At 46.7% G+C, this 12,572-nt stretch overlaps 1 protein-coding gene across 1 annotated transcript in view; it reads left to right on the top strand.

Annotated features, from left to right (window-relative positions):
• Positions 1 to 613: 613 nt before the first annotated feature.
• LOC142010701 (coiled-coil domain-containing protein 162-like) overlaps positions 614 to 12,572 on the top strand; it is a 40,575-nt gene continuing 28,616 nt past the window's right edge. The window contains exons 1-7 of the mRNA XM_074989122.1: positions 614 to 709; positions 2,705 to 2,925; positions 7,494 to 7,632; positions 8,513 to 8,633; positions 9,816 to 9,925; positions 12,144 to 12,293; positions 12,463 to 12,513. Of these exons, the coding sequence (XP_074845223.1) occupies positions 614 to 709; positions 2,705 to 2,925; positions 7,494 to 7,632; positions 8,513 to 8,633; positions 9,816 to 9,925; positions 12,144 to 12,293; positions 12,463 to 12,513 (888 nt within the window). The remainder of the gene's footprint in view (positions 710 to 2,704; positions 2,926 to 7,493; positions 7,633 to 8,512; positions 8,634 to 9,815; positions 9,926 to 12,143; positions 12,294 to 12,462; positions 12,514 to 12,572) is intronic.

Here is a 12,572-nt window from a genome sequence, read left to right as displayed (position 1 = left end):
TTGGACAGCAGTGCCAACCAGTGCCACAGGCCCAAGAGCCAGGTGAGAGGGGTGGGCCCAGCAACATGCCCAGAAGGGGTGGGGTCAAGGGGTGACTGCTTGTATCACGGAACTGGTGCCCCCGCTCCCTTCCCCACCCTGACAGCTGTGGGCTGCTGGAGCAGCGCTACAGTAGCATTTCAAAGGGACCCAAAGCTTCAGCCGCTGCCCAAGTAGTAGCGGCAGCAGTGGCCAGAGCTCTGGGCCCCTTGAAATGCCATGCCCAGGGCCAACTGCCTCTTTTGCCCCCCTGTCGGCAGCGCTGTTCTTAGACACTGAAATTGAACAAGGCAGTTTCATACTTCTGGTTTTCCTGAACCTCCCATAGTGGTGGTGTGCTTGGGTAGCAGAGTTCTTCCATGACTTTTAGGTCCACAGTGCCAGAATCCATTGTTCACACAAAGCGATGCACCACTTCTAAAGTAATTGTACTAACAATAGCTCATTACCTTAGTTACTCACCAAATCTGAGTGCGTAACCTGGGAAAATCACTAAATGTGTCTCCTCCTCTAGCTGTGCCTGTGCAGACTGAGTGATGAGGACCGAAGAGTGGCTCATGGGGAGTTGGTCGGGATGCAATTGCTAATGGAGGATATACTGCAGAGTGGCTATGATGTTGTTATGGAAGATCACGCTGAATGGCAAATGGCTTTAGCTAAGAAAAAACAGGTACTGTACTTCTGACGAATTAATTCATTTAGGGTGATGCAGCTCAGAGTAGTTCCTCCTTGCCAGCCTCTAGGCTCAGCAGCTGATAGACAATTGACAGGGAATTAATGTGTTAAGTGTCAGCAAAGGACAGCAAACACAAGCCATCAGCCTAAGGTGGGTAAGCTGCCACCAGTAGGGTGGGGTCAGCAGCAGGGGTAGGGGGACCTACCTACTCCACTGGGTCCCAGCTCAGGGCCCTACCAGAGGAAAGTGGTTCAGTCAGGGGAGATCCTCCTAAAACACCCTGACTGTGGTTTCAGCAGCACAACCAAACTAATGTTTGCTTTCCTTGAGCTACTTCCTACACCTGCTTGTTCATAGGGCTCTGTAGCTTATGGGCCCTCTGTTTCTTTAGCCAGCATCAGTCCCAGCGCTCCACTCCCTCAGAGTCCTCCTCCACAGGCAGGTTTTGGACAGATCAGTCCCTAGTGCAGGAGCCAGCAGCAGGGCAGTGGTGTCCATCTCCTCCTCTGGCTCTATCTCAACTACTGAGCTGGAGAACCTGCCTCTTATACTTACTGTTCTGCCTTTCTGCTTCCAGCAGGAGGGGTGGGCTTGGCCTGGCTTCACCCACCAGAGGCGGGGGAGGAGTTCCTCCTTGGCTTCCTAGGAGGGAGGCCACTCAGCCTCACTGCACAGTTCTTATGGAAAACTTGATTTGGCTTCAGTGAATCCTGGGAGTGTAACATAAAAGAGAAGCCCTTAATTCTCTTCAATTATGCTGCAGTGGCCTAGCCCAGGGGTGTCCAATACATTCACCACGTGACAAAGAGGACACTGTGTTGTAGCGAATATGGCTCTCAAGCCACAGGCGGCTCTTGGAGCCTTTAAATATGGCTCCTCCTGAGAGCCACATGCAAGGAGTGCTGTCTGTCCACTCCAGGCACGTGCTCCACTGCTTGGTGGGAGAAGCACCTGACTTCAGCGGCCCCAGCAGCCACCATGGCAGGTCCGGTGGGTTGTCAGCATTGAATTAGAGCAGGGGTGGGCTGGGGTGCCTGACTCTGGGGGATGGCATTCAGTTAGAGCAAGGGAGGGATGTGGTGGGGCCTGGCTCTGGGAGAGGGGGAGGGCATTTATTTAGAGCTCGGAGGGGCATGTGGCGAATATGGAAAGACATCAACCACAAGTGAGGCGATCTTTGAGTTCCTATTGGACACTGCTGGCCTAGCCTGCTCTTGCCTCCTGAAACTGGGGAGACAAAGCAGGTCCTGTTCACTTTCCCCACCAGTGCCTCAGAGGACAAGAGGGTGAGACGTTATCTGGGCCTTTAACAAGAGCTTCTCAGTGCAGAGAGGCCTGGCCCCTTAGTGTTGCAAGGACTGATAGTTAAGAATAGGGTTGGGTGCTCAGGCTATACTTCCAGTAACATTTGCACAATGGCTAGAAACATGATACATGGTCGCTGGGAGCATAAATCCTTTCCAGAACCAATCACAAAAGTTTAGTTCCAGCGATGGGCTGAAATTCAAGCCATTTCTGAGGGAAAGCAGATAAGCCTACCGGTTAGTGAACACCCAAAGTGCACAGTGATATGCCCCTGGGGACTGACAAGAAGTGTGAAGATGGACAAAAGTTATTTATATTGTTTAATAGGGGCTTTTTCCTTCAGGACTTGAGCTGAGGATTTGAAGTTTTAAAGATACTTTTTGTCAGTGACCCAGCAGTGGGTTTTACTGAGACATCGTACTCAAAGAAAGCTGCCATAAGTGTGTTTGCGTGTGCATTAGCTTTATCTTTTCTATTTACTGTGCTCACTGCAATGAAAAAATAGCCAAGATTTGGCCTCCACTGCACTTCATAGGACATGGTGTATGGTCCTATTACAGTGGGTTGCAAATTTTTTTAATTGAATTGCTAACAAATATACAGTGGCTTATCTCATTTTATTAAACAACGAAATCTATGAATTGAGATTGTAGCAAAATATATCTTATGTAATAATTTCATTAGAATTTGGCAGAAGTGGATGAATCATGTGCCAATGGGTCAGAGAGGAGCAGAAAGACTTGCAAAGCTTTGCCAAGGCTGCACAATCCAGTTACTTCATGTGCTTTACTGAGATCTTTTCTGATAACATGGAAGCAACTGGAAGTATTAAAGGTGGAATGGGGCAGACTTAAACTGAAAGTCAATAGGATTCCTCTTTACAAACAGTTTACTGAACTGTATGGGTGAGTTTCATTCTCATGTAAAAGTATTTTAGATCAGAGTGGTTGTTAAACACAAGATATTCCAGTATCATTCTTCACAGAGTTCTTTTATTCTTGCCCTGTTTCAGTTTGTTCTGATTCAGTTATACCTCTCTTAACTTTTGTATGGCACAAAATTGATAATATTTTAATATCTTTGCATTCTCCTTAGAACAGGGGTTTTGACCTGCTTCAGTTTTCTTTCTGCCTAAATTGTTCATTAGCAATGTTTTTCCAAATGCAGACCTGTGGCCTTTTGGTGTCACTATTAATTCTACCTGCCTCTGTTCCTTGGACACCAAGATCAATATTTATATACAATACTTTTAAAAATTGACATTCCTGAAGCTGTTAGTTAAATGGAGTGGAAGTTTTATCAGGATTCTTCCTACTCCTCCCACTTGACTGGGCCTGAATAATGTGCCTTAGAAAATCTGTCAGGTTTTATTTATAGACACACTTACTGAAAGCCTAAACACCTATCTTTTGTACAAATATGTAATATGGCATTGCCTTCCTGGGCCCTGAAATAAAATCTATTACTAAAACAAAATGAGCAACCTAATAAAAAATAAAACTTTGCTGGCTAATACAATAGTACAGCCGAGACAGTAGGGGGTGGTGTGTGTGTGGTGGGGCAGGGTGGGGGTGGTTGGGCATTAGAAAACAGCAGTCTCACAATATGGGGCAAAAAAAAAGAGGGTGCTTGTGTCCTTGCAAATTCAACACATTTGTGTCTTAGCATGTGTGAGCCAATGCCCAGGTGCCAGCTAAAGGTCTGGTGGGGCAAAGGGGGTGATGCCACACCAGCAGCTACGCTAAGCAGCCAGGGCAGGCTGGGTTCTTTGGTTTGTGTTTAGTTCGGGTACAGCAGCAAGAGGAAAATTACACTTAGAGAGGCTTTAACAGTTACTTTTTATTTATACAAAGATAGAAACAATTTAACTAAGACAAATGATTAAAGTACAAGTTAGTACTCGAGGTTTTTAAAGGGGAAACAACACAATTTAATTTAAGAAAAGTTTTAGACAAACTAGCTAGCTTAAACTAATACAATTAATGTGTACACAAGAAAGGCAAGTTGCAGGTGTGATTTTCACCCCCTGCCTCTTAGACCTGGTGGAACCAGAGTCTTTCCCTCAATTCCTATAGGAAAGTGTAATACAGGTGTAATTCTTACCCCTGCCTCCTAGATCCGGTGTGACCCAGAATCTCTCTCTCAATCCCTTGGGAAGAAGTAGATACGAACTAGGCGTCCCCAATCTCGGGAGTTAATTCCAGACCTGGCCAGCAGGTGTAGGTGATTGAAACTCAAAGGGGGGTGGGCTGCCAAACCCCTTTATACCCCTTTTGTCATGGAGGCTTCTTCCTGGTCTCGAGTGGCCCATCGGGAGGAATCTTTTTGAACCCCAGGTTTCCCAGGGAAGGTGCAAGGCTCAATTTGCACCTGTGAATTGTGGACAATTGGGCACCTTTGGAGGTGATGGGCGGGGGTTCCCCGTTCTTCCTGGAGAAGTGATCAGGCATGTCAATCACCGAGATCAGCCAGAAGGGCGGCCATTAGCTAGCCCATTCACTGTCTGGTTTTTGTGTATAGTAGAGAGGCTGGGCAAGACAGCACACCTGCGTTCCCAGGACATCAAAGGCTGCCTGTCTCTCCTGCTTATTTTTCTCTCTGTCTCTCCCAGTGGGGGGGGGGGGAGAAGAAGAAAAGGCCAAATGGGGGGTTCATGTCTGGCTACAGCATGTTAGTCTGGTCCTTTAACAAAGTGGTATCGGGTCTCTCTCTATTCTAGTTATCAGATAGGAAAGTGCCACTGAATACCTCCACTGTACTGTTGTGTTGCTATATTCAGATTATGCTGAGATCACTCAGATGCCAATTTATGCTCCTCATCACTGGTATAACTCTGCTGTTAAACCAGCAAGTTACAATAGAAATCACTGCAATCTGACATGACTTGGGAGAAGAAATACTGAGACCATTGCTGTGTAAAGTGAGGTCTCAGAGTACGGGAACACAGAGCACGCGACCCCGCTCTTACGCAGCTGACCCCAATTCCTATAGTAAACCCTGGAAATGCGCAATTTCCAGCTGAGCTTAATTCACTGCCCCCCACCCCCGCCCTGGCTCAATCCCCGCCGGCTCCACCCGGCTGCGGCTCAGCCCCACCCCCAGCTCCGCTCACTACCCGCACATAGCTCAGCCCCCACCTCTAGCTCTAGCTCACCACCCCTCAGGCACAACTCTGGCTCAACCTCCCTGGCCCTGGCTCAAGCCCCGTGCAGCTCCAACTCACTCCACTCCCATGTCCGGCTCTGGCTCTGGCTCTCAAACCCTCATGCGCAGCTCCAGCTCAACCTCCCGTGTGCTATGGGAAACACCTGCACGCAGCCCTGGTTCTGCCCTCCCACCCCTGGGCACGTGGCTCCAGTTCAACACCCCTGCCCTGGTTCAAGGCCTCCTGCACAGCTCCAGTTCAAACCCCCCACAACCCGGCTCACCACCCCCACACACAGCTCCGGCTCTACTCCACCCCTCGCCCTGCAGTCCTAACCCACCGCAGGCTTAGCCTCCCCCGCCCATCTCCCAGAGCCCCAACCCACTGCCAGGCTTAACCCTCCCCCACTGCCTCCCCCACCCCAGGACTTACCTTCTGCTGCTCCCCCGGCTGCAGAATACGTGTTCCACCAGGGGAAAACCTGGACCCCCGCTTATGTGAAATTCAGGTTACGCGAGGGTGTGTGGAATGGAACCCACGTGTAACTCGGGGGTCTGCTGTGTACTTATAAGCAGACCTCCCAATTTACATCCACAGATCTCTAAGGAAAGGAAGCGTGGCTGAGTAGAATAGCACACCAGTTTTCTACTGGGCCCAGTTTCTGCTTTGTGCAGTTGCATGGGACTGTCAGTGGTGTGATTGTAGGATTATAGTTCTCAAACTAGTCCAATAGTGACCCTACTTCTGACACACTTTAGAGCCATCTGGCGCTAGCCCCATCTGTGTTAGCAAGTAAAGGCTCTCAAGGGGCCATCTGCCAGCTAAGTGTAATTAATGTGGAGTAGTGCTCCTGCCATGCTCCTTCCTGTCCTGGCAAACCCCCTTAAGGTGGGTCCAAAGTGGAAGGGTGACCTGTGAGTGCGCCATGCTAGATTAGTACTGACTTAGAACTCCTCTGTCTCAGGGGAATTTTCAGGAGGCCTTATCTGGCTCTTCAGCACAGTTTGGTCAAGAAAAGGGTGAGAATCTGGTGATACAAGGCCACTGAAAAAGGGGCTGGGGTGTTTGGGAGCTATTCTTCATTGCTCACCCAGAAAAAGAGAGGAAATTGCTAGGCCTGGGGAGCTGCAGGAGCAAGACCCACCTCAAACACCCGCAACTACGCAGGGTGTGTCTACACAGCAAAGTTATTTTGGAATAATGGCTGGTGTTCCAAAATAACTGTGCAAGCATCCACACGTTGCACCTGCTGTTTTGAATTTGTATTGTATAAGGTATGATGTATAAGGTACAATGATGTACCTCATTGTATAAGGTATGATGCCTGTTCCAAAATAGGTATTTTGGAACAGGGGCCATGCTGACAGAGAATAGGGGCTATTTCGAAGTATGCTATTCCGGAATAGCTTATCTCAAAATAACACTGCTGTGTACACATAGTACACTGGTTGCAAGTGGCTGTCTTTTATGTGCTTCTAGGGTCTCTAATCCAGAATATGCTCTATTGTGTGTGGACACACTGTTCAGAATATGTTTGGCTTATTTTGGGCTTCCCTGTAGTGTGGACATGTTATTCTGGAATAATTTATTTTGGAATAATAACTCCAGAATAAGATATTCCAGAATAACTCTGTTGTGTAGGCATACCCTTATTCACAGTTTTGGTAAGATCTGAATGCTTCCTCCAAGGGGAGGAAGTCCTTGTTCCAGCAGTATGTGAAGCCCTTGAGCTCACTCTGCTCCTACAGCATTCAGGAACTCTTTAGCAGGGATTCTTCATGCTAAATGTGTGGTGGAGCACTTCCCCCTGTCATCTGGGAACTGGGCAGCTGTGGCTCCAGCAATCCATCTCGTGCTCTGTCCCTACAGTTTCAGGGCTACGCTAATCTGTGCCAGCTGTCAAGGGACTGATATGGTTCTCAAGGTCACTGAGGTACAATCACTCACCCACTTCCTTCCCCTGGGAAAGCTTCCATTCACCTTGAGCAAAGAAGGTTTTCAAATTCTGCAGTGCTCTGTGTCTAAAGCAATCAGCGGGGTCAAATGTAAAGGGGTACCTGTGCCCTTTTCTTAGTTGCGCCTCCTGTTATGTTGAAACATGAAGGGCTAATCCACTGGGTGGCACCTGAATCTTTCCTGGCTGGTCGCCCAAGGGCTCATCTTACAGGGAACACTAATCTTCTGGCAGGGATTCCCAACCAAGTGAGCGAATAGTGAAGTGAGTCCCAAGGTTCCTGTGTTCGGGCAGAGTAAGGGTGGATGTGGCATGAAAGAGAAAATGCTGTTGAGGGGATGGTGTGTGTAATATCTTTGTCTGGGTTTCTTTAGCACTGACATCCAGTACCCAGCCATGGGAGCCATCGCCAGGCACCTGGGCACAGACAATGAGTTTGCAGCACTTGTAACAAGCTCTCGGTCTATACTCCCCCCGAAAGGAGCAACAGAAACTGAAGTCAAAATGCGGCAGGTAAAAAGGACTAGTACTGTGCAGGCGGAGTGCTGCTGAGTGATGGGAGCCATTGCAGCCTATGTTAAATTGGGTCACATGTGAGGATAGTCTGAGCAAACTGGGACCTGTGCCACAAGGTCTATGCCTTGTGTCCTGTAACAGCACCAAGCAGTTGTAGTGGAGCAGTGGCACAGCCAGAAGTGAACACTCGCATGGGCTCCAGCTTCGGGCAGGTAGGCAATGATGGAGGACAGGGAAGTGGGGCAGCAGGGATTGGGCTGCTTCTCCTGCAATTGGTATTGGGGGGTGAACACAATGGCCAGGCGACCCCAGGGCCCAGGGTCGCACTCAGAGCCAAACCTGCACGCAGGAGCTTGCCTTGTTCCTTTCTGGCTAGCACTCCTGACCAGGAGTGGGGTCTGAGTGCAGGTCCTAGCCCTGCTGCCCAGCTGACGCACGAGGAAGAGGGATGGAGCAAAGTGAGCCCTGGACCTCGTTCCCCAGCTGCAGCATTGGGCAGAGCAGGTAAGGGCCAGCACCCTGATTTCACTCCTCAGTTGTAGCGCCAGGGTGGCTGGACAGAGTGGGGCCAGTGCAGGGGCACAAGGAGACTTTTGGGGGGCTGCGGAGCTGGGCCTGAATGTAAAGTGGGTGGGCCATGCCCCACACAGCCCATTGGTGGCTCCACCTCTATAACGGACTAATGACTCTGACCCCCAAAGTACTCATGGTACAGAATTAGACACCATATAACTTTCCTAAAGTATCTTATTTTTACTCCTCCTTATTACGGTTCTTTTTTAAACTTACTTTTATAAACAAAAACTGAAACTAAGCGAAGCAGAGCAGATGGGATATAATAAGCATAAGGATTTAATGTGAACAACACTTACTGTAGTTTCAAATGCTGCTGGAAAGCCTGAAGATACACATGGTCCATGATGTGCAAAAGAAGATTAACCAGGAGATGACTCTAGTTACATCTGAAAGAGCAAGAGCAGGAAGCTGCCTCCCAACAGGTATGCCGTATTAAAATACCAAATGCATTTTTATGTCTAGTTAGGCACCCCTTCTGCACAGCAGCATGGCAAACACGAGATGCCCAGTCCTACAGCCTTTACATACATATGAAAGCTCCAGAAGGACTTGGGTTACATCAGGCTTGCCAGTTGTGTGCCCTCGTACAGGGCAAGAGGCAACTCCCCAGCCACTTTCCCATTGGGGAACATGCGTCCTTATGGGCATGTGGAGGGAAGAATGCAAGGATTCTACCCAGCCTTTTTGTAGGGTGTTAAGGTTCCTACATGTATCCTGCCTGCTTCCCTCTGTACCCGTTCAGGAGCCAGGAAAAATGACCCTACCTTCATTTGCCACCATGTGGTGAGACTAGTACACTAGGATGTCAAGCACCTGGCCCACTGGACATATTTAGCCAGCCTGTGCACACAGATTCAAATGCTGCAAAATCTAAGCTTTGACTTTGTTTTTATAAAGCAAGTTTTAAACCTCATTACTGCAAAGTAAACTTTCCAAATATGAGCTGTGAGTGTGAAACTCAACATTTTCTACCAGAGTCTGCAGCCTGCTTGAAAACGCTCCATTTATCTATTGAGGTGGCAATGCCTAAGCCAAACAATGACACTTTAATAACGAAACTTCCTGGTAATATAAAGGTATAACTGTGCACTTTAATGCATACATTTAATGTGACTGAAAGTGCAGATCAGATAAATGCATGCACAAATGGTCAAACAAGCTAGTGGTGGAATAATGGCAATTCTAACAGTGGCTGGCACCATTTTTTTTCAACCATTCACTGGTGTTGAATTCAGCAGTAATTTTTCTACTCAAAAGTTTGAGTTACTACATAAAAAATCATGTTCTACTCTCAATTTTCTTGAAAGCCTCTTATTATCTATAATTGATAAATTGTGGATATAGTGCTAGCTGGTAGATCTCTCTCAAAACAAACATGTTTTTTAGTTCTACTGACATAATGTGTCTGTCTGACACCCCTGCTGTACAGAATTGGTTAATCTGTTTGTGGTGATGATCACCTTCTGTGGTCAGCATTTTTAGAAAGACTGAGAAATTCTAAGGCACAAATGGCACATGGTTATCATTTTATGGAGATTAAAGATTTTGTGACAGACATCTGTTGATGTATTTTTTTGTTTTGCTTTTCCCTTCTGCTCCTCCAGGGCTCTGGCAGCATCGAGTCACGCAAGAAAATTTCTCAGTTGTAAGACCACAAATAGTGGAAACATTTGTTCAGAGACTAATGGAAAATTACCAACAATCTGATGTAGAGGTACATATATTGTGCTTCTAACCAGGCATAGTTAATCTTTATTTACATCTTATTGCTACCTGTGCCAGTCAGTGTGGCATAAAGGAAATATCCTTCCTTAAGTTTGAGTTTGTGTTTAGATAACAACAATATTGACTGGGAGTTTGTGGGTTATATATCACAGTGGCCTCCATGTAATGTGATTTTGTTCAGCTCTCACAATTGTAGTAAGGTTAGGCAGACTTACTACTGGGATTGGAGGCTTCTAAGAAACTGTAGCAGGGATGGGCAACATTTTTGGTCTGAGGGCTGCATCTGGGTGTGGAGATTTTGTATGATGGGCTGAGGCAGCTCATGAGGACTCATGGGGTGTAGCACGGGGGGGGTGGGGGGGAGCTCTATCGTGGATGTTACCAAGGTATGTGAGGGGAACTCTATGGGTTCTAGGATGGGGGAGCTCAATAAGGCATGTGACTGACCTGGGGAGAGGTGGGACGCATTGGATATGGGGTAGGACGGCACTCTGCTGGGTACTCTTAGGAGCCCTACCACTAATTAGTCCACAACAGCTTACCAGACACCATCACAGGTGGATGCCTCATAGCTGGGATGGGTGTGGTCCCTGGGATGGTTTCAAGGCTGAGGTTGTAGGAGACCAGGAGGGCAACGGGTGTGTTGCTGTGTAGGGTATGATTCTGATCTGTGAAACAATGTGGTGAAGTCATGCTCTGTGTGCTGGAAGACAGTGCTCATTGAGGAATTGTGAGTTGGGGGCGGGGCAGCACCAGGCAGGCATGGCAAGTCCCTGACCCCACTCTCTGGTGAGAAACCAGGGGACAAAGGTCTCCTGGGCCAAGCATGGCCTGTAAACTGTAGTTTGCCCACCCCAAGCTATAAGAAAGACCTCTAGGGAGTCGGTATTAAATCAACATCCCAGGGCATTGGAAATGCTCTGTTGCTTGAAGTATCATCTTTCAGACAAAGGACTCGACCACTTTAAGTTATTAAAGAACTGATGTATTCATTCTGAGAGTGGGGCATTGGCACCAATGTCTTGGCTGGTTTTCAAGCTGGTAATTACATTTTTTATACCTTAGGGGAAAAAAATCTTGTTGCAGTTTCATTTGGAAAAGGTTGTCATTTCCTAAGGTATTGTTTTAATGTTCTTCTGCGTGTATGTGATGCTGCTTTTCCACCGAGGCCCTACAGAGAATTTAAGGGCCATCCTGAGAGCTAACTGATAAAGGCCTATATTTGCTGAGCTGAAAGACAAGGCTTTCACTCCTTAGAGATGTTTGTCTTTGTAGCGTATAGCTGGTTCTTCACAACACATGAGTTTGCCATATATGTTGCTTTTTTCATCTTGGGGCCAGAGGGCAGTTCCATGACAGATTAAATGATCCTTCTATTTATCTTAAATTCGGAACTTAGAGATCTTTAGGGATGAAAGGCATTTTATAACTATATGTTCAGTTAAAATGAAATATTGGGTCATTATCAGACCTGCTGTGTCACTGAAGTGTGATTAAGTGTTGAGATGCATTGCTTGGTTCGTAGCAGTAAGCCTGTTCCCCATCCAGATTCTAAGCGAATTGGGCTGGGGGAATGGAAGCTTTTTCCTGAGCTCTCCAATTTAAAAGTGAGCTTATGTATCTAAAATCTTGTCTTCAGATAAACTTGCACTGGTTTAATTTATCTGGTTCAACCAACCCCCTATGTTGGATCCTCTTATTTCAGTTTAAGAATTACTGATTTCAGTATAACTTATATCTTAACTGATTTAACTAACTGGAATGAGCCTGGTTTAAATCAAAACAAGAATGTCCACGTGCCTTTTTGCACTGGTTTCATGAAATCAGTTTGAAATTGCACTTTTGGTTAAATCAATGCAACTTCACATGTCAGCAGGCCCAGTGTTTGGGATGAATCTGCTCATCTTACCTGAAGCATTCCTTCTTAGCATACAGCAGGGTTTTTGGAAAGTAGCTGAGAGAAAAGTGAATTTATCTCCCCTCTGAAATGTTTCTGTAGGAGGAAGACCAATTGATCACCAAAGGAATAGGAAAAATGAAAGCCGGGAGTTCCCACAGAGGAGTAAATGATATGTCAAAGCAAAATAGAGAAGCTATAGAGTGCAGTAAGGGGTGGTAGACAGCAAATAGATGTAAATACCACTGATAGCAGTATATGTTTAAAATGAGTAAAAGCTTAAGTTTGAGGTGATCTTTTTTTTTTCCAGCTTATGTTTAAAAAGTGCCATTTACAAAACTGCCTCACTGCACTGTGTTGTGACATCATGGCCAGAGAGCGCAGCAACTTCGAGACTTACTCTATGTTTTATGAAAATCTACTCCAGCAAGAACATCAGCTACACTACCAAAAGGAGCAGGTACTTGTCTAGTGCTGAATTGGTATTGTCGAGAAGGGAGAAATGTCAAAGATATTTTGCAAGGTGGAAACCATTGCCAAATAAAAATGAAGCTCTCAGGTGGTAAAATATTTGTAGGATGATGCTGCTGTACTAGCTTAGTCCCAATAGGCTTTGTGCTCTGTTTCAGGAACTGCATGCAGTGGAAGATGAAAGGCTGACTGACATGAACCTTAGTCAGGTTGGTTGTGATGATTTGTGTGTCCAGTAACATTTTAGCGTTCTCAGTCAAGATTGGAG

Source organism: Carettochelys insculpta, chromosome 3, assembly GCF_033958435.1.
Source record: "Carettochelys insculpta isolate YL-2023 chromosome 3, ASM3395843v1, whole genome shotgun sequence".
In the NCBI taxonomy this organism is placed as follows: domain Eukaryota; kingdom Metazoa; phylum Chordata; order Testudines; family Carettochelyidae; genus Carettochelys; species Carettochelys insculpta.
Note: the sequence above shows the minus strand (reverse complement) of the source record. Positions and strands in the feature narration are given on the sequence as shown.